The following is a 25933-nucleotide window of genomic DNA, read 5'->3' as shown; positions in this document are numbered from 1 at the left end:
TATGCAGGGCCTCTGTAATCTCAGATAAACTTGGAACTCTTTCTTAAAATCATTCCAAATGTTCCTCTGCTTTGAGTGGTTGCAGAGCAGAGATTCCTAGGAACTGGTGGAGGTGTTGCCTTCCTTCAAGGCGTCTTTGAGCACATGCTTGAACATTTCCCTTTGTCTGCCTGAAAACTAACTTCTCAGCTTCCTGAACCATGCGTTCAACATCTTCCTTGCTGAAGCGACACTGGTTGTTTGTGATGGTGATCTTATTTTTGTTTCCGGTATAATTTGGGAGCCTGGTACCAAGCATGTGAATAACATGCTCTGCTGAATATATCCAATTGAGTATAACTGGTGTCTCAATAAAGAGAATATTGGCCTAAAAGTAGACACTGACATTGATTCATTTGATAATTCCAGTGAATTTGAGCGGCGGCTTTGGTGTTACTTTTCCAATGTCTTAGAAACACAGAAAATAGGTGCAGGAGTAGGCCATTCTGCCCGTTGAGCCAGCATCACCATTTAATATGATCATGGCTGATCATTGTAAATAATCCAGGCCTCAGAAGAGCATGGATGGTGGGGATCACTGCAGTCCTGTATTCTATGATTTTGATGCCAGAGCTGAGGTCTTGATCTGCAGATACCCTTTTTTCCCCCAGTGAAAGACTCTGCTGATGTATCGAAGGCAATAGTAAATCTCATTGTCTTCTATGAAAGGTAGCTTCTGAGATATGGGAATTTGTCCCTGTTTTCCAGGGTCTCAACGTGAAACATCATTGGAGAGCAAAGATAAGTTAATAGGGGATTGTTGTCTTGTGGACGTTGAATATAAAGGTCTATTCTCTCGTATACTTCACTGAATGAGTCAGCGATGGCTAGAGCTTAGCTTTCAAATAGGTGCAAATGCATGCACAGGATAACCTTGGTCTTGAAGTGGAGTTGCTGAAGGCTGAATAGCTTCTCTTTAGTTCTGAAGGATAGCAACACTTCCATGGGAAATTGATTAGAGGCGAGGTGCAACTATGTGGTCAGATAGATTCAGAAAAGGGTTGAGCAATCATGCAGCATTTGGGCTGCTCACTCAGGTGGACTAAAAAGAAAGAAAAAAAATAATAGATAAAATATCCCATGCCACCATTCCCATAGAACATGTATTGTGTCTTTGCTTATACTGACTATTCAATCATCATCACTAAAAGAGATTATCTGAATATCTCATCGCTATTTATGGGAACTCATTACTTGAAAACCGGCTGCTGCATTTCCAACATTACAACCATAACAGCCTCATTGGGTGGAATCTAACCAGTTTTACTGTAGCTATTCCTTTCGAGTCTATTATTTCTAAAATGATTTGTAAATGGCACATGGCAAACTTGGTAATTCATTCATTAGTCTTCTACTTGGTAATATTATTATAACGAGAGGCATGTACAACATGCATTCTGTAGACCGGAATCAACATTTTAGAGCACAACAAAATCAATTCTTGTATTACAACTTAACACACAAAACTACAGATGTTGACATATTTTGCTTTTGATGTTGATGCTGATGTCTGATCCTCCACTTCAGCTGGAGGAACTCAGTGGATCAGGCAACATCTGCAGAGGGAATGGACAGATGATGGATTGGGCCGGAACCGTTCTTCAGTCTGATGGAGTTGGGGGGGGGGGGGGTAAGAAGATGGAAACGAGGGGCGAGGTGGGGCCAAGCATGGAATGTGATTGGTGGCAAGGGGGGCTGATTGGCAGATGGGTGGCTTATAACTCAACAGTATGAACATTGAATTCTCCAATTTCATGCAAAGCACCCCCCTCCCACCTTTCTCTGCCTCCACCCCAACTAGTAGACACACAATTCTCCCACATGCTAGTCACCCTGCTCCTTTCCTCACTTCCATACTGTCATCTCCCATCCTTTTTTAATCCCTCGCTTTCCCCTCCTGCCACCCTTTCCACCCATATCCTTCTCTCCAGCTTTACACTTCACTTCTCATCTGACACCCCTTTGTCTCCTTTTCATATTTAGCCTTTGTCACTTACTCCACCCATGGGACAATCATCACTCCCTTCTTTCACCTTTATTCACCCATCACTCGCCAGACTTGTCCCCAGCCCTACCTCCCATTTCCAGCTTTCTGCTCCATCAATCTGAAGAGTAGTTCCAACCGAAACATTTTCCAACCATTTCCCTCCACAGATGCTGCCTGATCAGCAAAGTTCCCCCAGCAGTTTGTTTTTTTACTCATATTAAGATGAATATTTTCACCCATGTTGGTACTTGGTATGAAATATCTTTGAAATCAGTACATACTCAAAAATGATTAAGAATCCATAGAAAGGTTAGAAAAACTGAGAAATGACAATACCAATTTTTTGTATTCCGTAAAACAGGTGTGAAACAATTATAGGATTAACTGTACGGACAAATAATTTATTCATTGTGTTAATGACAGGGTAATTCACACCAAGACCAAGTATGAAAAGATCTACATTTTATTTTTTTATTTAAAATTCAGGTTAGTTAAGGTTCACAGAATACCGGAAGGATAATCAACTTTAAATCAAGCCTCATTACAATGGGTAATTTATGTAGAAGTGAATATTTTGAATGCCCAGATAATACATGGGTTGGTAATGTATAAATGTTATGAAAAATAATTACTGCATCGATCTGATCATTTATGCGAGTTTTAATTGCAAATGAAATAATGACATAATTCTCATGACTGGTGTGTCACATCTCCCAACAGTGACCTGAACATGCAGTGGAAGTATGCAATGGTCAAGAAATTTGTTAAGTTAATCATGCAAATGTTTTTTTCTGTACAATGGACATGGTCATCCAATGCCAAAGCAACACTATTTTGATGCAAAACAAATTCTCCAATCTTCAAAAAAAGATAAATGGACTAGTTACGCAACGTGTATTGATAATTATTTTAGATTTCTTCTACGGCACATGTGCAAACCTGCAACAAAATTGAGTTTGCACACACACACACACCAATAAAATAGAATGTGTGCAATTTTGTTTTTGTTTTTTTTGTTTTTGTTTTGTTTTAAACGAGTCAATACAACTGCAAACCAATAGCACATTTGCTGTTTACTACTCCGATCACAATTTTAGATCACAAATTTCTTTGAAAAATCTACACCCAAGACAATTTTTACTAATAGCCCACGACAAACTATGATAGGAAATGCTGCAAGTTATCATCATAGCAAAATAGCTAACATAAACAAAGTGACAAGAGATATGTAGCATAGACTATACTCAGTTATTTTCTTTACTTCAAATCTAAATTACTGTAGGGACCTGGAAAGTAATTTTGTGCTCCACATGCTATTATTTCCCATCACGACAATTACTTCCTGGTTCTCATTAATCACTATATTATGAAACTTGAACTGCATGTTTTCTTACTACTCTCAGCCTTAATTTTCCATTTTTGTAAAGAGTTAGGTTTTGCCATAGTAATCAGCCTCTTGCAAAGGGAGTCCAAAGTGATTAACTTACACAATTCATTAGCAATCACTCAGAGCTTCCATTAATCCAGCAACAAGACACTCTGCACCAGTCCTTGGGATCAGTACTGCTATAATATTTTCCAGCACCACCATCAGCCTAATCAAAGATTTTTGAAAGCTGAAACAGTAGAGAGCCTGACATCCATACGGATAAAGTATTGCCTAATAAGATATGTTAAATCCCCAGCAGGGTCATGACAAAAAAAAACTTCAACTGCAGAAGCCAGCCTTTCATTCAATACCAAAGGTGCTCTATTACAAATTCTTGCTCGAGATGATATTTCCTTTTGGGATCAATGGAATTTAACACTAATTTGCATCAAAGACAAATCCTGACCGGGACAAGCAAGTCATTCTTCATCTTTTTTCAAAATGACTAACTGTTTACTATCAACAGCAGTAATTATTTCACAAACAAGCTCCTGTCAAATTCCATTAGCGATCTGAAAAGATTGGATTGTGGATCAATGTTATGTGACATTGCCCCCACACTAAGAACAAGAAAATTCTGAATCTCACCATTTGAATCTTTTTCCTTTAAAAGAGAGTGTGTGTGCGTGTGTGATTTTGCCTTTGAAACGTATTTCCTCGAAAACCAGACGCAAAAACGCAGAGATTTTTTACATATTTTGGTAGGGATTTAACACTATTTCAAAAATCCTAAATTTGGTCAAATATTTCCCCAGATTTTGAATAAAATTGTTCACAAAACTCACATTAAAAAATAATCGCCGCTTGCCAGCTACTGACGTCACAATGCCCACATGCCCACCAATCAAGGGCCACCTGACAATCAAAATACCCACTTTACCCACTTTGTTACACACTGTTAAAATACCAATCAGTATTCCAAAAATAACATGGGGAAAATGTGACTTTCAGTGAGAATCTCCTTCTTTCCCACTTTTGGTCAACACAAACAACAAGCTTCAAAAATCAATCAGATATCAGGATTATTAATGCAGTCCAAAATCCTTGGGCCTGCTCTACAAGCTTAACAAAACTTGCACTGATGATTCCATCTCCTACCCCTGCCCATGTTTAAAGTAAGATTGAGGATCAGTTGGTGTTTATTCAGATTGTGATGCCGTTCATTGACTATTGGAGGATGGACTGTAAAAGGGGGTGCTAGCAGGTCTGGCCAGGCTCAAGAAAATAAAATGTTATTAGGTCTGAGATCAAATATTAGTAGTACAAGTACATTTCTGATTAGGATTCTGGGCTAGGACCAAGCCTGGACAATTGTGTGTTAATAATACTTTAATGATTTCAAATAGAACTGGACACTGAATTCATCACTGTGTCCAATCTGTTCAAAAAGGCACACCAGAGGATGTACTTCCTGCGGCGGCTGAGGAAGCATAATCTGCCACAGGCAATGATGGTCCAATTCTACACGGCCATCGTAGAGTCTGTTCTCACCTTCTCCATCGTGGTCTGGTTTGGTTCAGCCACCAAGCACGACACCTGGAGGCTGCAGCGAATCGTCCATTCAGCAGAGAAGATTGGCTGCAACCTTCCCTCCATTAATGAACTGTACACTGCAAGGGCCAGGAAGCGAGCGGGCAAGATCATCTCTGACCCCTTGCACCCTGGCCACAAACTCTTTGAATCACTTCCCTCAGGAAGGCGACTCCGGACTGTCAAAGCTGCCACAGCCAGACATAAAAACAGTTTTTATCCACGAGCAGTTGCTCTACTCAACAGCCAAAAATCTGTAGCCTCCCTTTGATCTGGTATTTTGTTGGTTCACATGCTTGATCAATGCTGTTTTATCATTATTAATGTTTAGTGGTTTCCCGAGTCATTCATAACTGTCACTGTATGTCATGTTGTTACTTATGGGCGGAGCACCAAGGCAAATTCCTTGTATGTGAATACTTGGCCAATAAACTTACTTACTGACTGACTGGAGAGTCTAAAGATCTTTTTTAATGAATATGGAACCATCCCCTGCTTGTCAGGCTATTCTTATATTAATATTTGTTGCAAACAAAATCCTTTCCCTACCACATTCTATTTCAATTATCAATAAGTATGAATCAGTTTTTGGACGATGTTCCATCTCACTCATGCATCTGCATCTCACTTCCACCACAGTCTGGTTTTGAGATCCATATTCCTTCAGGTAGCGCATGGTGAAACTGAAAACAAATAATCTTTACCATCTGTACAACATTAACGTACAACCATGTGTGAAACAACAGTACTCCAGTGAAGAACAGTATTAAGATTTTGCACATCAATATCATCATTAAAACAGGAAGACAGTTTCCGTTTTATCCCTAGACGGAAACAAATCAGGTTGTACACTATACTATGGATGCTGCGATCCTTGGATACATGCATAGCCTAGTTCAAATCTGACACTTAGCCAAATTACTCTACCCTCAGTCAAAGTTCAGACACATACACTTTTCAGCAGGCATTTCTGATCATGAGCAAGAAATTTGGTTTGATTTTATTTTTCACCTTAACTACTGGCTTTGGCGACCAACTGCTAGATCAGATGTGAAAGCTTGGTCTGTGCAACTGGGCACCCCACCATTCAGTGCATTCACTCACTGCAGCAAGTAGAACTGAAGATGACGGTTTTGTAGCATTACATTTTTTGAATTTGGCTGAACTATAATTTATGCTTTTACAATTGCAAATGTTTGGTATGAAAAATCTTTTGCATCCTTTAAAAATTGTTTTTGTTGTCAACATTAAACACCCAAATTCAATTTTTAGATATAATAAGTGTTTTAGATATACCGAGTGTTGCCGAGTGTCTCAACAAACAGCCGCTGGTTTAAGGCTGCAACTTCATGTCAATCCACTCACTTCTGCTGCGTCACATTGACCCCATGCCTCTTTTGAAGCTGACATCACCAATCAGTTCTGAACAGGCCTCACCTCTCAGCAACAAAGTCTCTTTTCATTGGTTTTCCACTGTAGGCCACATGGGCAAACACAATGGTTGCCTCCAGCTTCACACAAGCTCCCCAGTCTGTATGGATCATTTTGGAGTGATTTATAACCAACACTTTTCCTTCTGCATCTGTGCAGGGAAACACACATCACTGGGGGCCACTTTCATGATTTTGTTGCGACTAGGATTAGTTGGATTAGGGACTGACTCATAAGAACCCCCCGCAGCTATGAGGAAGTTTCATTGCGGGATCAGTGTGATGCTAACTATTCTCTACCACCAGCACCACAAGTCTGTCATAAAATAGACACAAAACCAAAATCTGCACAAATAATTTATAACTGATGATGAACTTTACTCAAATATGCAACTATGGATTATTAATATTTGCTTTCATGAAACTTACATTCAATTTCTCCCATCAAATTAATTTTAAAAATTGCTTGAAGAAACATTTTAAAGGAAAAAAAAGTTTCAAATGTTTACAAGCAGTTGCTGTTACATTTCATTCCAGGTTGAAACAGTTGCTTCCTTTCAAAAATAAACTTGAGGCCTTTTAGAAATTGAAATAGGTAGAAGGCTGTTGGGGAATTCTGATGAAAAATGGTCATCAGTGGACAAATGAAGGAAGGCATGGAAGATGAAAATCTACTGAAGAAAATTGAAAAACATGATTGCTCCAAAAGTTTCTAAGTGTTATCTGTTATACTTTTTTTCTCTTCTCTCTAGTTCTTTTTCTCCTCTATTCTGTTTAGTGCATTCACTATCAAAAGAAAGGGGGTAAGCAATGGAGGCTTTGACCTGCAGCTGTAACACAATACTTTCACACAGCCCTGTCGACCCTCTGACATAAATTTTACACCGCAGCTGGCATTTACACACTTAACATTTCCATATGTATAGCATGGTCTGTGCTAATTATGCTAATCACCTGTCTAACTCTCCACTGCGAAAAATGGTTGTATTTAGCAGTCCACTGCTTACAAATACAGCTTACTGTGTGGCTGAAATGTACATTCAGACAACCCTGAATGGTAAGATTTTTCCACGTTGCTGGCTTCATTCAGACTGCAAAAAAATTTATTCAAGTCAACTGGTTTCGGCCAGCAACATAAAAGTTACGAGAAAAAAGTGAGTGTGCTCCTGCCCTAACATTCTAAGTCTGCTTGCAAGCAAAATGATAAATCAATTGGTGTGGGAAACAAACGAAGAGATATATTTTGTAAGGCATGTGAAACAGTTGCCTTTTAAAAAAAGAAAACCACTAGATCCACCCATTTCTTCCCAAGATCTCCAAAATGAAGAGCATTTGTTTCTCTTACGTCAGGGTAATGAGACAATTGAGGTAGTAAGAAAAACTTGAGAGAAATTAACACTTCCAATATAACAGAGAGAATAAATTAAATACTACTCAACAATAAAATAATTTTGGACTTGTCAGATACTTTGTACAACCATCTTATGAATAGAAAGACTTGTACCTTAAAGAGAAAATGATACACATTGTGAGGCCCTTAAATATAAATCATCTGCAGTATTGATGAAGTAAATAGCTTATAATGATAATAATGATAATAAATAGATGTAACTTAAAGATCTTTATTATTTTTTTATTTTTTTTATATACAAAAGACTTAAGATTTTTTAAACTGGTTAATTCACTTTACAGAAAATTTAGAGCAGAAATAAATTATGGAACTGGAATTTGGACATTTCTCACAAATAATCTTTTTAAACAGTGAGACAAATACATTTGACCCAGATTCTACCCAATTTTAAATTCAGTTACACTCCTTTGGCAGTCCAGAGCCTTATAATTATTAAAAATGTTCACTGTTAGTTCTATTCCAAAATCTGGCTCAGCAGCCAAAACAGAAATAACACTACAACTACTGTGGTCATTTCACAGCAGATTTTTTTTTTTTTTTTAATGGTGGGGGGGGGGGGGGGGGGGGGGGGGGGGGGGGAGGGGGCTGTGGGGGGTAGTGGGATGCAAGTTTAGACCACCCTGATTCTATGGCACAGTATTCTGTTTACATTTCAGTGCTTGATTGTGTAATACATATGGCATTTTTGGGCAGGATTCCCGAGTCTTCAGCCAAAAGTCTTTTAGCAATACTATTTTAAAAATTGTACACTAGCCATTTATTTTATTTTCCTTTTTGGAAGACATTTATTTGGATTTTTAAATCACCAAGCTCGATAGCATCAACCACTTTGCCCTCTATTCCATCAACAATGGCATTAAACTGCTTTTTAATCTAATTTAATCATAAACACATAACAAGGAAACATCTTAATCTACACATATAAAGCAGGCCAAATTGTTGTCAAAACACATTCTCAATAATGTAACAAGATGTCATTGACCAGTTCCTTTCAACTATCAACATCTTAGCACAAGGTCCAAATTTATCTGAACAAAGTTAATCCCAAAGCAGGACAATGAAATCAGAATGGGGAAAAAAAGGCACAATCTCAGTTTTTCAATCGGAGATCAGCTGTGGCCAAGATGGAGTGAGTATACTGGTGGACATAGTCTATCAGCAGGTCACAGGGAGGTCAGCTTTGAAGGAGGAATCCAAATGAAATATAAACATGGCATCGTGGAAACCAGACAAATCTCCCATAGTTTTGTCCAGCCAGCACTAATCTAGGCATCAGCTGTGGAACAAAACCTAAACAAATGGATCACTCAGTTCATACATCTGGAAGCTGTCTTATTTTAGTCTTCAAGAACAGATATGTATAGTTTAAACACCGTTCCAGCACACAAAAACATTTCATTTAAAAACATGCTTGGACACATATGTCCTGTAAAATCAATCTACATGCATTACCCTGGGCTGTTCAATGCTATCCCGAATATGGCTTTGTATTTGTCAGACAATAATTCAAGTGCATATAATGAAAAGTGAGATATTCGACGATAACAGAAGGTCAAGGAATTTTCTTACGATTCCTCACACATATGGCATCTTTGTTAAATTTAAATTCTGCTTCATTAACCAGTTTTAAAAGAATGCAGAACATAGAGCACAATAGTGTAATAGGAAAGTAAGTGGACTAGCCGCCACATTTCAGGAACGTTGATCCAGAGTAGTAGGGGGAAACTAAATTTGAGTAATTTAATAAATCTGCAATTTTAAACTTGTTTCTGTGATATTGATAATGAAACTACTAGATTGTTGTAAAAGCCCCACATGGTTTGCAAGTGTCCTTCAGGGACAGAAATCTTCCACTGCATCCACTCTGGCCGTTAGATGGCTCCAGATCACCCATGTGACTTGACTCATCACTGCCTTCTCAATAAGGAATGTACAATAAATGCCAGTATTTCCAGCAATATTCATGTTCAGTGAATGAAAGTTAACAACAAAAAGCAACAGATATTAATGCAACACAAATACGTTTAAATGTCTTGTTTACTGCTAACAATAAAAGCAGTTTTTGATGAGTGAATTCTCCAATTTTTAACAAAAGGTGAAGAGGGGAATTACAACGGGATCTGGGGGGTCCTTGTTCATCAGTCACTGAAAGTAAGCATGCAGGTACATCAGGCAGTGAAGAAAGCGAATGACATGTTGGCCTTCATAACACGAGGAGTTGAATATAGGAGCAAAGAGGTCCTTCTGCAGTTGTACAGGGCCCTAGTGAGACTACACCTGGAGTATTGTGTGCAGTTTTGGTCTCCAAATTTGAGGGATGGCATTCTTGCTATTGTGGGAATGCAGCGTAGGTTCACATGGTTAATTCCCGGGATGGCGGGACTGTCATATGTTGATATAATGGAGCTGCTGGGCTGGAATTTGGAAGGATGAGTTTATGAATAAGGGGTAAGCCATATAGAACAGAGATGAGGAAATACTCTTTCCACACAGAGTTGTGCGTCTGTGGAATTCTCTGCCTCAGAGGGTGGGGGAGGCTGGTTCTCTGGATGCTTTCAAGAGAGTTAGATGGAGCTCTTAAAGATAGCAGAGTCAAGGGATATGGGGAGAAGGCAGGAACGGGGTACTGATTGTGGATGATCAGCTATGATCACATTGAATGGCAGTGCTGGCTCAAAGGTCTACTCCTGCACCTTTGGTCTATAATCTTGTAGGAAAAGCCCCCATTTATGAGCATATTAAAAAATATATATATATTTCAACTTTGAACTCAAAACTAATGAGTATACGTTACAGCTTCTTGATTAGAATGACCAGGTAAGGCAGCTAAAACTATTTTTAAAAAGTCCAAAGGCAAAAAAATATTGTTTTAATTCATTATAGAAGTTATGTTATCTGAATTGATGAAAAAGCAGCAATAAATTAAAGCATCTAAACCAGATATATATATATGGTATATATTAAAAATGAGAATAAACAATATTTGTCAATGAAAGGCTAGCACTTCATAAGCCTAAGATTCAGTTTTTGGAACTGCCTGTTTATTAGTTTACTGAACTGTTGACCATTATTTCAACCAATAATTCCCTGGGCTAAAGGAGCTTCTTTTGATCCAAGAACAGATCTGAAGGACTGAAAGCATCAATGAATGCAACTTTAAAATTGAAAAACTGTCAACAATTCAAAATCCATTAACATCAACACCACTGGGGAATCAAGAGGAAAAGCACTAGTATACTCCTCCTGCAAGAGTTTCTGTATAATCTTTCAGAAAATAAAGCTTTCAAGGATGCTATATGGGATTTAAGTAATTAGCAAACTCAAAGAGGAATAGGTGTTTTGGAAACAGCTTTGTACTGTGTTAGAAAATTGACTTCAGAAAGCTGAAGCTTTTTTTAGTTCAATGCTAAAATTTACTATGATAACCCATCTCATTGAGTTTGATTACAATGCAAAGCAATATATTCTACCCTTCATATATCAGAGGTAATTTAATTTATGACACATTTCAGTAATGTCTACAACTTTTGGTGCCCTCCCTAGGAAAACAGTTTAGGAAAAAATATGATGTCTGGGATTTAGCAGTGAGAAATAGATAATGACATCATAAAATTTAAGAGTAGTAAGTCTAATCTCTTGCCACTGAAGTCGATGGAAAAGAATTTGTAGTACAATCAGCAGCCGAGATACGGAACATTTCTCTCAACCAAAAGGGAATCACTTCCACTTAGTAATGATGTATCATTTGAGAAGATTGTAATGAATGTGGTCCACATTATCAAAATGTGAGAGAAGTACATGACATAGATAACAGTAGATGTGATGGTCAATGGCGCATTGGATTTTATCTGTTTTCATGGAAATCCTGCCACGCCTGCCATTGTTTTCAGCAATTTCTGCTTTTATTTCAGATTGCCAGCATAAGCAGCTCATTTTTAATGTTCAATAGATTTTAAGAGTTTAATTGGTGCTGTGAATGCAGTGCCAATTTGAAATTAAAAAGCCCGAAACAAGTCTGAAGTGCAGATGAATTCCACTCTGCCCTGGCCTCACCACTTCTCAAAGTCTACCGGGTATGCAAAAACAGCACCTTATGAAAACATTCCAAATTGCAGGCATATGCTGGAAATAGAATTGCAGTTCACAAATTCATATATATATTGACATGATCAGCTGCATTAAGATTACGCAAAAATACTTTGCTCAAATTTATATCGTTCTCCAGACCCAGTACAATTCTCTAAAATTTGCTGTTGTGAATTGAGCCAAGACATTCTAAGGGTGGATGCCTGTACCTTGAACATTGGGTTCATAGATGAATGTTTAAAACCCACGGTTCAGAAAGTAATTTATTCTGCATTCTAGTATATAAAGTTTACATACTGCCATGTCAGTGCTGTCCATATGACTAGAGAGTGGTCTTTTTTATTGCATGCTGAGGATTAATTATATGAAGCTAGACACTCAATTAATTGTATTCAGTTTTGATGATGCTGGTGCCACAAATTAGAAGGTTTATTGTGCACAATGAACCATAGTCATGTACACTATATGGGAAAAATGGAAAGGTATGCTAATCGTTAGAAATGGAAAGGTATGCTAATCGCTAGATTCATTTCACAGTGACACAAATGTTATTGATAGAGGGATCTTGGAACTACTGGAATAATCAATAAGAAACTATTTGAAATTAAAAGTAGTAAATTTCCTGAGACAACTTAACCATTAAATTTATAACAAGGCACCATAATGTTTTGAAAGGGAGGTTCTTGCAACTGGGTGACCCCACTTGTCAAATGGTTTGTTTACACTGAGATAGAAACAACATGATAGAAATGACATGAGGCGAGAATGCTTTTGAGGATTTTGGAGACCATGCATGCAAAACTCTTGGATAGAGTGGTGTGGAAAATACCTTTTTAAAAAAGTATGTAATTATGGACTAAACCACATGGGGCTGATGCGTGGTACAATGTCACTTTTCTCATTTGTTCAGAACCTGTTCCCAGAGGTGGCGTAATTTACATGTCACCAGCAAACTTTGTCAAAATTGGGCATTTTACAACGGTGATCAAATAATACTATTATAGTGGAAATTTTATGATTAGTGAACAGTAGCATAATAGTCTTATGCATGAGTAGCATAAGTCAACCAATACAGAAAACAACCTAACCATTTGGTGCAAGGATTGAGGTTTGTCATATTTTTTTTTAAATTAATTTAAATTAGCAAGTAATTACATCTACTTGTGGAAGAAAATAAACCAGCTTATACAATTCAGGATTACAATGGGTACAATGCATCTTAGTATGAAAAAGCACATGAGTTTGATTGATTTAATGAGATCCCTCTCCTAGAGCATATTATTAAACGCGTAACTTCATATACATTTATTCTTCTTTTATTACTCATCATTAATTGCCTTTGAGAATGTGTTGAAGAGCCACCTGTTCTTGAAATGTTGCTGTCCTTCTGGTGAATGCACCCCACAGTGCCATTTGGTAAGAAGTTCTAGGGTTTAGACCCAGCAATGATGCACAAACAGCCAAACATTTCCAGCTAATTACGGTGCACAACTAGAGAGGAACCTGTAGGTGGTATTATTATACATCCATTACCCTTCTTGATGTTTAATATTGCAGATTGGGAAATGCTGCAAGAGCAACTGCAGTTTTTTTTTTTTGTTGGCAGAACAAACAAAGGCAATAATCCTATGACGCCAGATTAAAGGCCAATCAAGTCACTCTGGATAGTGTCAATTTTAAATTTTGCTGGGCGCCCCAATCATCCAAAGGGAGAGCATTCCAACTTGTTCATGATTTGTGTCTTCTAAAGTGGTAAAGATTTAGTGCATCAGGAAGTAAGAACAGTCTCAGATCTGCTTCTGTAGCTATTGTCTTTAGCAGAGTTTCTGGTCAACGATGAACTCCGGGAGCTGCTGTTTTCGAACACAGCAATGGTAATTCCATTGAATGTCCTAGGTACGCAGTGATAAATTCTTTGGAGATGGTCATGTCCAGTCATATAGCATGAATATTTGTTCTTATTATTAACAAGGGTATTGGTGCTATCAATAAATAGATGTTCAAAACAGTTTTAATTAGATGTCCAAGGAAGGATTTTTTTGTTTGGAAGGACAGCAGCAGTGACAGACAGTGAATATAAATTATGATATTAAATATGCTTACTTATTCTTCATATCAATTGACATATAAAAACAAACTTCAAAATAATTTCCATTGAAAGGAAGCTTAATAGTTCCGACAATTCTAGTAACAAATGACATTCGAGTTTCCCCATTGAGAGTAACAATCAATCAAGGCCGAACATTTTTCTTTCTGATGTTGATCATGCCATATGTGGCTCAAAAGTTGTTGAGTTAAACTGAATGCTCACAAAATGTACATATAATGAAATAGCAAATATTAGCAAGATGCAATGGCTATGAAAGAAGATGTCTTATGAAGCTGAGAAAGTTGTTCCAAAGGTCAATTATCATAAACACATGAAATATTTTTCACAACAAATGTTACCAATGTTGATATGTAGCGACTGTTCATATCTTCAATAAATTATACATCGAGTCTGAAGTAGGGTCTCGACCTGAAATGTTACCAATTCCTTTGCTCCCGGAGTTACTCCAGCATTGTGTCTACCTTCGATTTAAACCAGCATCTGCAGTTCTTTCCTATATATTTAACACTTCTGTATTACTCTGAAATATTCCTACAGCCTATTGCATTTGGTGAGAATATTAAATGTAGTAAAGGTTTTCATTCAGGCGTCTTCAACAAGGGGAACTATTGCACGTTTCCCAATATGTATATAAAGGTACGTGCACAATTTCCACAAAATATTAGAATCTAGTAAACAATTATATAAATTTGGGTAGCACAGTGGCACAGCTGAGAGAACTGCTGCCTCACAGCCAGAGACCTGGGTTCGATGCTGACCTTGAGCAGTCTGTGTGGAGTTTGCACGTTCTCCCTGTGACTACGTGAGTTTCCTCCAGGTCCTCCGATTTTCTCCCACATCCCAAAGATTGTAGGTTAATTGGTCTGTAAAATTGCCTCTAATGTGTGTAGGGAGTGTCTGAGAAAGTGGGATAACATTGAATGGGTGATGGATGGTCCACGTGGAATCGGTAGGCTGAAGGGCCCGTTTCCATGCTGAATCTCTGAACTAAATTGCTATAAAATTATTTTGCATTCTCATATCAACTGAGTTTTATTTTCAATGAAATCAGGACACAACCTCATCAAGAAGATTTTTTTTCTATATTTCATCAGTACCTGATGATGTGTGGGCCATTAAAGAAACACTTTACATTGTGGGATACATTAGCTTTACTGTGAAATGTTTCAAAGCTCTTTGATCAAAATTTGATAGACCGAAACATGTAAACTGTCATTGCTGATATATTTCCCAATCCGTTCATATTCTAACTTGGTCTCTTTACAGAACCCAACCACCCACACCCTTCCATCACCTGCATAACTCCCCTCTGTTCAGTTCTTTGCCCCGTATTGCCTTCTGTTTATACATTTAACCACAGAAATATGCAACTGCTGCTCTTTTAGTTTATTTGTGCAGTGCCCATGTTCGTGACCAAAGAGTTACCACTCCACTGAGAACACACACAGCTACAAGATTCCTGCTGCTGTCAGCCATTTGGAGAGGGGGGGGGGGGAGGGGGGGAGGGAAGACGAAGGACAAAGACAATATGTGAAGCAAATGAGAAAGCAAAAACCATAAAAACACACTGCCATAGACAGCAGAATTTTTTTAAAGAATGTCAGAAATACATGAATGGATATTAGAATATACATTATAACATTTATATTAATTGGTATATGATTTAATGAGAAAGGTGATAGTTTTGTAAATAATAGTAAATATATAAAAACCTCAACAAATAAAATTACTTCAATATATTTATACAGATATTAAATAAAATCTTTTCCCAACATATGTACACACTTCTCCCCCTTTAATTAGTAAGCACGCCCAGTCAAACATTTGACAGCATTTTAATAAACGATGTTTTCGTTTACCCTGCTAAACAATGAAAACTGTTCATTTGCAGTATTAAAAAGATGAATAACTTTAATTCATTTCGTAAACTCCTCACGCATCGATTAACAATTCACCATTTTTGTTTCAGTGTTTAATCACTATAAAGATAGATCAAAGCTCAGAATCTTTAGCCGAACCTCGCTCCCTCCCCCACGGAAAAAAAAATACCACATAGAAAATCCTTTTAAAAATATATAAAATGTAATACTAACTGCAATTAAACATACGTCACCTCCCGCTAGTTTACATTAATCTACTTTGCAAACATGCGTTCCAGTCTGTACGACTTCACTTTTTTTTCCCCGAGACAAATGTTTTTTTTGGAAGTTGAAAGCGGTCCAAAACAGGACCACACACACTCACTAGCTCACTCACTGGCTGGCCCGGACAAGGCCCGCCCGCCCGGTCACTGGCTCAGTCACTGGCTGGCCCGGCCCGGACAAGGCCCGCCCGCCCCGGTCACTGGCTCAGTCACTGGCTGGCCCCCGGCAAGGCCCGCCCGCCACTCACTCAGGTCACTGGCCGCCGCAGCCCGGCCCGGCCAGGCCACTCAGCCCGCCGCAGCCCGCCACTAGGCCCGCCCGCCACCGGCCGCACCGGTCACTGCTGCTGCGGGGGGCGCTCACAAAATGGCGGCTTTGACAAGGTCCACACTTAAAGAGAAGCTGCACCCCCACCCCCACAAACAAGGTGCCACAAATCACCCCCACCCCTGCACCCCCATCCTCCCCTGCACCCCCACCCCGACACCCCCACAAAAATCCAGGTGCCACAAATCACCCTCACCCTCACCCCCCCCCCTGCACCCCCACCCACAACAAACAAGGTGTCACAATCACCCCCCCCCCACCCCACCACCACCCTCACACCCCTCCCCCCACCCTCACAAATCCCACTGCACCACCCTCACACCTTCCCCCCCCCTCACCCCCACTGACCCCCGACCAAAACAAGGTGCCACAAATCACCCTCCTCACTCCCCCCCCCCCCCCCTGCACCCTCACCCCCACAAACAAGGTGCCACAAATCACCCCCCTGCACCCCACCCCCCCCGCGCACCCTCACCCCACCCCCCCCACCCCCCCACCCCGACAAACAAGGTGCCACAAATCACCCCCCCCCTGCACCCCACCCCCCCTCCCCCCACACCCTCACCCCACTGCACCCTCACCCCGACAAACAAGCCAAGGTGCCACAAATCACCCTCCTCACCCCCCCTGCACCCACCCCCCTTGCACCCTCACCCCACCCCCCCTCACCCTCCCCTGCACCCCCACCCCCAAACAAGGTGCCACAAATCGCTCTCCTCACTCCCCCCTTCCCACAACACCCAGACGCCGTGAGGTTTATACAAATGTAGAGATTAATTATAACGGATTACAGCAACGTCTTTGTAACTTTTACTTGGCCTTCGGCCAGACAGACATACAATAAACAATCCCACTCCGGTATGATGTTTCTTCATCTCCCCCACCCCCACCCACCTCGTCTTTTGGTGGCACTGATTCATATTTTAAAACTTTGATTCGGCGGAAATAAAACAAACTCCCCCCGAGAGGGGAAAGGTCTTACCTTCCACCCACAGCTCCTCGACATCGGTTTCAAGATTAGCAGCCCTTAATCCCACTGCGAACGCCCCAAATATTAACAGGCCCACAACGAAGAACTTGCCACAGTTCCTTTGAATGTAACAGCCCAGATTGAAAAACAGTTTCTGAAATTTAGCTCGAAGCCACAACGGTGCTTTCCTTCCAGTAGCCTTTCCCTAAAAGAGAAAAGAGACACTTGAGAATCTGAGGGGACTCATCGGACAATTGCATCCTTAAAGAGACAGCACTACTTTCAATTGACGATTTCTAGTTGCAACAATTGTCTTTTTGTGAATAAGTAAAGCTTTAAAGCCCAAAGCTTTTAATTAAACTTGCGCCATTAAACACTGCCCATTGGATTATATCATATTACGTATTATGTTACTAAAAGTGACGGCAAGTCTCTGCAGCGACTGTCACTTCATCTGTCTAAATTGCAATCCAACCTGCAGCGGTGACAGACTACAGGGGCAGAAACACTGCTGCAAAAGGGGATCGGTATCTCATGCTGTGAAATCCAATCGGTACATTAAAATATGCAAATAAATTAAGAGGACAGGATAAATGCATGCAAATATATAACGTACATAAAAGTTAAACCCCGAAAGAATCGACGTGTTAAATTTTTGTATTTAATATATTGAATGTAACAGCCGGATTTATTGGATCGACATCTAATAGAATACATAGTAGCAAATAGTACATCCACGTGGTTGCTCTGCTGTAACATCATAAGCTGGAGTAATTCATTTCCATAGCAGTATCAGGACGCTGTGATCTGAATTAGGAAGTGAAGCAGCCATCTGAGAGTTACGACAATATTTGCGAACGGAAGAGGGAGCCACATGGATTTCAGTTTATAACTCTACTCTGAACAGATACGATCGCTTAAAGAATGTTTCGCTTTTTGTTTACTTTAAAACTTAAAGCATGCAGCCAGGACTTTGCAGATTTTTGTATCTTTTAAAGGCAATCCTAAATCCTCATTGCTGTAAAGCAACTCCACGCAAAAACATGGCGAGTTAAAGAAACAAGAAATCCCACACACACATCCAAGTGAGTCGATGCTCCCTCCGTGCTATTTGGACTGCAGCGACTGTGGAAGCGCCGCCTGGGAGAGCTGAGCTTTGTTATCCTCGCTTTAAAACTTTCACTTCTACTTGCTGCTCAGTGTAAGCATCGATGTGCGGCGGCGATTAGCTCCCACTCTACCGCTTATGGATAAGAATAGGGAACACAAAAGGCCCCCCAATGCACAAAATGAGAAGCAAACATAAAAAGGGTTTTACAAACTGGAAATGCACCTTTGAGATCTGATCCAGCGCGAAGGCAGCATCGCAATAGCTCGGCCGTTCCAGATAATCTAAAACCGCTGTCGGATGCCGCAGGTTTCTCCTTATCCTCCTCCTGTTTTGCTGAACATGGTCCTCCTCCTCCTCTGTCCTTCGGCGCTCCGTAATGTTAACAGCCGAGGCCATGTTGTTGATGGGACTTGGGCAGTATAATCACACACCGTCTTAGGTTCCACCAAACTTTAATCCTCAACAAAGTAGACGCTGCCTGGCAAACTTCATACTCCTCGTAGCGATGGCGAGTCAAAGTTTGCGCCTTCCATTCCCACATTTCGCGATCTGGGGGATCCTGGAGTTATTCTACATTCACGGGGGCACAGTGCGCTTTAAAAGAAACCGGAGAGGGCAGCTTGAAAACGTTCACCTTCTTGCAGAGACTCGGGGAGTTTACCCGCACCGATCACTCGCTTGAACCATACTGTGCAAACAGGCCCCGGAGCTCGGTGAGCCTTGATTCAATAGGGAAAAAAAGCCTGTCTCTCCATTTAGGGGGGAAGGAAAGCAAAAACCCGCCTCCAGGGCCGTCAGATGGCTGGGTGAAGGTTTGTATTGCTTGGCTCTGATTGGCTGAGGAAGGTTGAAATTACTCAGCAAACACGACTATTATTAGCTGCTTAGCAACAGCTCACCAAAGTAGAGAGACCACCCAGGCTGCGAATGCATCCATCCCCACTTCAGGGGAGTCGCGGTTCGGCTGAAAGAAATCATAGCCTTTCACTCCCGTCACAGTCTTTCTCTCTCTCTCTCCTTTGCACGCACTTGGTAAAACAAACTTTTATATATTTTCGACAGAGCTGCAATTTAGCAATTTTTCCCCGTAACAGCAGGTTGGGGGTTCTGCAGATTACAGGGAGTCCGGTCCTGGCGAATGATTTTGAAGTTTTATTTTAACCATTTGCTCTTGTTTCAATGGACATTCTTTATCTTGGCATCGAGTTGTAACAAATGCTGGGAGGTCTCAGTTGAATTAGCAGGCTTGCACGGATAATGACAGCCTTTGGATCGTGCAGTTGGAAGTACGAGGTGTGTGTGTGTGTGAAATGTGCACGCACGTACATTTTCTTTCGAAATTTTTCAATAGCTGCTCTTTCTCAAACCACGCGAATGAAAAGAATATAAACTATTAAAACTCGCCCACAATAAATAGGAAAGGCACCCGAATGGATATAAATCTTTGGGAAATGATTTAACTTCATTTTTGTTCCCTATCTGGGACTTTTCAGACAAATAGGGATATCTTTCATTTTAATCGTAGAAATCCCACACACCCCTCCCACCGCCCCCGCACAAACCACCCATACACATTTTCATTTTATTCATTGGGAGATGTGGGGAGTTTCATTAGGGTCATGTGACCGGCGTACCCAGGGCGACGCGCTGACACAATGTGAGAATGGCTGAATTACAGTAGTATCAAAGGAAGAAAACAAAATCCTCAGTGGTCCTGTCAAACCCCATCAGGATCAATCTGATTTGCATGGATAATTAACAGACTTCTGTTAATTTCAGAAGGGAAAGGGGGATAGGATGAGGAAAGGAAACTTGCTCAGTTGAATTTCACATTCATGTGCGCCTGTGCGTAAAGAATCTGAGGCAAGCTCCGAACAATTCCGAACAAGATCTATCCACTCGCCGTCATTCTGTACGATAAACTACGTCCATTTATATATGGCGCCTTTCAAAACGTTATAAAGCGGTTCGCAGTCAATGAAGGGTCGCTGTTTCAACACACGAAGCGCAGCGGCCAACGTGTACACAGCAAGATCTCACACGCACAAAAACATGATAATGTGAGGATAATCTGCTTTCCAGAATGTCAACGAGGCGAAAACATCGGGCAGGAAGCAAGGCTTCCCTTCGTGCTTTTCCGTGAAACATTGGCCTGGGGTATTTAACATTCACTTGGGAGAACAGACGGAAACTCGCTTTAATTTCTCATCCGATTGACGGCATCCCTGATAGAGTAGCCTTTCAGTGCTGCATTGTCGAATCAACCGAGATTTTTGCGCAAATCTCAAGAGTGGGATTTCAATTTTCTGACTCAATCAACAAAACCACAACACACACACACGGTTGAACATTTTAACTTGCTGAGTTAAAGTTTGAAGGGCAATACACCACTTCAGGAAGACTCTGCTTTCCACTATCGTTCTACCATTCGGTGTCAAACCTTGTCAAGGCCTCAAACTGGTTTTATTGATGTCGGTTCATAAAGACGGCCAACACTAAACCGCTCCCTCGGCCAACCACATCAATATAGACACAATGTGCCTATTTAGAGCAATCCCGTTTACTATACTCCATCAAGCCAAAGTTGTAAAGTTACACAAAATATTATAACAAATTCACCTTTACATTAGGTATAGTAAATAATCATGGGAACATAAATGGCACAGTATATAATAGCTAAAATTAAGTATATAAGTTACATGCAGTGTGTCGAGTGGGTGTACGGAATTGATTATTCGTGATTTCTAGTACCTTGACGCGAGCACACGGAAGTAGATTAATATCAGCAGATATATACCACTCTAATCCAGAATGTCACTTCATAAAATCAGAATTAGATTCAGATTTGAAGCCATGTTTTTCCTCAATAAATGATTTTGGCGACAGTATTGAATAGACTTAATCTATACAACAAATGTTTACAACTTTCTCAACTTCACATTAAAGCAAACACCTTAATTTGAGCAGATTTCATAATCCATACGTAAGTTTCCAATAATTAACTTCCATTCATCAATTAAATATTAATTATCAATAATAGTTAGCTTAATCGTTTAAGCATAAATGAACTGATATTTCATCGTCGTATATCTCAATCCAATTCGACCACATTTTGCTGTATTATACAGAAAATTGGGAAATGTACATTGTTTTCGATTTATTTCTTTCGGAAAATCTGTTAATTATAAATGTGATCTCCAAATCTTGGCTTGATAATATGGTCGATTGTCATCTGTCTGGTGGGAAATGTAATCAATGTCTGCCCTAATCACTCTTAGAATTAATACATGTATATGACTAAACCGCGCTCTCGAAGTATATTTGACATTACTCCCCTTAGAGGTCCCAAGTGGTATTGCAACAAAGCACGAAGATTGATGAATTAGTCAAAAGGAATCTAAATTCTGAACTAACATTTACTATCACAACAGCTGTATTTTGTTCCCAATTGGGTTTTATGTTTTCTGGATTTGCGTATGTAAATATAATTTAACCCTCTGTGCATTTTTAGTATTCCGTTTATAATAACATTTATAAATATCAAATATCACACCAGACGAAATGTGATAGAACAAAACTGTGTTCAATTCAAAAGACTAATCAGAAAAATGGCTCAAATAAAATGATAATTTTTCATATTAAAATCTACGAAATGGCAAATTAATGCTACCCTTTCAAATGGATGCATTATTGGCGAATTTTAATTTAAGCAATTTATTTTTCTCCGTAATAAAGATGAAAAATTAAGTCAATTCACTTTGTTGGTGGTCTACAAATAGTATGGGTTAATTGTGTTAACACATTTTTGTTAACTTAAGGTTAAATAAGGTTAATCAGAAACTTCTTATTGCCTAAGATTAAGATTACCATGATGACCAACTGACAAATATGTTTGCTAACGTGACAGAAATTAGATTTTATCATGTTCTACCTATCATCAATCCAAACTTGTCGTGAACCTCACTTCCCTGTACCCACTTTTAACCACAATGATTGTGCGCACACAAATATGATAAGCAAGGTATTTGGTTGGTGGTAAAATATAATGGCACCAAATGTCCAAGGGTTCTCTTTGACTTTCTTTTAAAGATGCCATGTCAAAACGTCTTCCAATTTATAATGAGTGGTTGTTCTATTTAAAAAAAGGAATGTTTAAAAGGGCGGTGCATTTTAAGCTTGTGCTCCATGGACATAGGGAATGGATAGAGTACATTTGGCATGTAATTGCTTTGCTTCTGTATGGCTGCAGAGAAAGGAAGAAGTGTGAGCTCAAACTTTCAACGTGGGTGGTCAGCTATGGATGCCCCCAATTTGCCTCATTACTAATGCATGCGAGTGTTCCATTGCGAAGCGATAATGTTGTTCGTAATCAATCTAGCCTTATTTACATTTGGAAGCATTGCTGTCTTTAATATGCATGCCTTGTTCATGTAAACAGTGTTCGACGACCGCTTGGGTTAACTTCAACAAATCATTATGGGTCTCCTCATAATGGTCAGAATCGTTTTTTTCGTCAAATGGATTTAATCAATTTTATTTGTCATTTGACTCTTATGGAGCATTTTCCATCTCTTGCGTTTGAACCTTTACTTGTGTGATGGTAATTTATTTTACTCCAAATGTCCGGTGTATATTGAGCCAACCATTTAATGCATATTAAAATGATATCCACAATATGAAAATTTTAAACTTCATTTTGTTATTTCTCATTTCAAATCGTGGTTATATGGACACAACGTAATACAATACCCTACAATGTTTATTGTTCCCGTTTTCAACATCATTATCTGATTTGGCGAACTCTACCACGTTTTATGATTTACATTTACAGGAAGGATTCAATCTTATTGATTTAATCAATAACATGTTTTAGTAATCATATCTGGTTGTTGAAATTATCAATAAGAATGAATATTTTCCCTTAAATATCTCCATCCATCTAACATGCCCTGGTTTTCCACTATCCTGATCATGCTGTCATTAATCTATAGATTTTGAGGTATTTCAGTATTTTCTTCTGTTAAATAGAGAGTGTCAATAACCTTGCGCCAATGGCACATTCAGGCATCACATCTCGCTGCAAACTTATCCGAATCCAACAAATACAGGTGTTTCATCTTTACTTGTTTGGCGCCTCCATTGATTTCTAGGCAGGCATGGCGCCAATTGTGTAAGGAAGCACACACACTATACAGTATGTTACTCTCTGATTGACACAAATCAATCAAACCATTTTCGATTGCTATAAATGTGAATGAAATAGGGCTTTCTACATTATTTCTGACCAACCAAGTGTACCTTTGCTGTAACCACTGGATATAAATAAGAAAATGTATAGATCTACATAAAATGTTTAGATCCATCATTGTGTAGCTTTAACTTTAACTTTAACATTAGCTTTAATTCTGGAGCACTGAGGAAAATGCATTGCACATCATCGTAATTCACCTCTAAATAGCAATAAGTTTTAGATTTTCAGTGTTGCTGATTTTGCCTGGACTAATTAATAAAAAATGGTCAATTTGTGAAAGATGTTTTCAATTTTCTTTGAACTAATTGAACAAAACAGATTTTTTTCAACTGAAGTTGACGTTGTGCTCCAACGTGCTTTAATCTTCAAACACAGCACACAGTAGTTTTTCTTGTAACTGGTTTCAATATGTCAAGCCTCCCCTCTGCTTCTCCCACACACGATGGGGGGAAAAGCACTACTCACAAAAACTGTCAAAATAATGCGACTAATTACCCCTGATCGAGCTGAAAGAGCAGTGCATTGCATGCTGCCCAGAGCATGGATACCGAATTAGGAATAGAACACACAGCCATATATACACCGACAGACTCACACAATTCTGCTTTCAGTAAGTAAGTTTAATCATTTCAGGGGCCATTCATTTGACAGCCTAGCATCACGTCTTGTCGAACACGATTGGCGACACGATCCTTTGACCTACTGCTGTAGCAAGAAATTTATTAGATATATAGGCGTGAGAAATGAAAGGAAGTAAAACAATTCCGCCTCATTGTACTCACCCTTTGACTCTGCTAATCCGGTTTACACCTCACGCCTACATCACTCAATAGGACTATTACCAGCAAAAAATAAAGGGGGGGGGGGGGGGGGGGGGGGGAGAGAGATGCTGAAGTCTAAGAGGCAAAACTATTTCAGCGAAAATTAAAAAAAAAATTGGCATTCATTTACACGCGCCGAATTCCACCACTCATTTTTATAGTGGAAGTTCTTTTTTTTCAAATGGCCACGCTTTAAATATAATTACAAGGTTTCATTTTATACTGTAGTCTTTGATCCGAAATAAATGATTTTGAGAACTTTTTTTCATCGAGGATTGATTTTGCTTTATAAAATGTACTTTTATCGACCGGCTCACTGTATTTTAGGTAACATTTAAGTATAAGGCACTAAATTGTTGGGGATAAGGCAAATGATAAAGTACTATATACGCGAATACTTTGGTACAAGGTATTGGAGGTGGATGAAAGAAAACGGCAATCATACGGCACGCCACGCTACTTGCAGAAGTTCAACTGAAGAAAATATAGATGTCTTTTTCCCTGCTAGGGGAGACAGCACCGATCAGAGATTTATTTTTGTCCCAGAGGTGCGCTGAACGGAAGCTGGGGGCGACCTCTCGGAGCGTGAAAATTAGTTCGAGGGATCCTCGGGACCCCTAGCTCTGTCACCTTTTCCATTAACCCACCGTCTGTTCAGCGACCAGTTTAAGCCAAACTGCGTCTTTCTAGTACAATCAAACAGCAAAACCACCTCGGATCTTTATCAACGCTGCTGCACCACCCAACCACAATAATCCCAGTATTAGCTACAGAAGCAGAGGCGAAAATAACTATATCAGTAACACAGCGAGTTTATGCCATCTGCCAAGCGATCACTCCAAGAGTTCTGCGGTCTCTCCGTGTTCTAATCAAAGGTAACTTACCATCTTCCCCGAACCTCCCTTGTGTGACCGCGCTGGTCTCGCTTGTCGAGATATTTTCAGGAGCTAAAAGATGTTATTTTTCACAAAATTAAAAAAAAAAGGTTTTAAAGGAACAGGGATTGTAATAATCCTGCTAGGTTGCAGTCATTCTGCTGTGTGCTGGAAGGTCTCACAATTACATGCCTGTTTCTATTAAGCAGCGCGGTCTTCGAGGTGGGTGGTCTGCTCTCAATAGGCAGGACCTGTCACCGTCACGTGACTGCCCAACACCACCGCCCCCCCCCCCTGCACAATAAACTACAGTTAAATCTAAACGAAACTAGCGTGCTATCAGTCAGTCCTGTGTAAACACTCGCTACAGCGCAGACCTTAAGCAACCACGTACTGTGCTCAGTTGCTGTGA

General features: G+C 39.7%; 1 protein-coding gene across 2 annotated transcripts in view; it reads right to left on the bottom strand.

Moving 5' to 3' along the window:
- The window catches only part of ptch1 (patched 1), a 71058-nt gene extending 45338 nt beyond the window's left edge, over window positions 1-25720 (bottom strand). Inside the window, exons 1-2 of one of the 2 annotated variants that reach the window (XM_055632915.1) lie at window positions 25531-25720; window positions 17476-17668 (exon numbers count right to left, since the gene is read on the bottom strand). In XM_055632915.1, coding sequence (XP_055488890.1) covers window positions 17476-17668; window positions 25531-25533 — 196 coding nt within the window. In that variant the 5' untranslated portion in view covers window positions 25534-25720. Of the gene's footprint in view, window positions 1-17475; window positions 17669-18796; window positions 20095-25530 lie in introns of those variants that run through there. The other variant, XM_055632914.1, reaches the window with a different exon arrangement.
- Between the last annotated feature and the right edge of the window lie 213 nt (window positions 25721-25933).

Source organism: Leucoraja erinacea, chromosome 3, assembly GCF_028641065.1.
Source record: "Leucoraja erinacea ecotype New England chromosome 3, Leri_hhj_1, whole genome shotgun sequence".
Taxonomy (NCBI): domain Eukaryota; kingdom Metazoa; phylum Chordata; class Chondrichthyes; order Rajiformes; family Rajidae; genus Leucoraja; species Leucoraja erinaceus.
The sequence above is the reverse complement of the archived record's forward strand: the minus strand, read 5'-3'. Positions and strand labels throughout refer to the sequence as shown.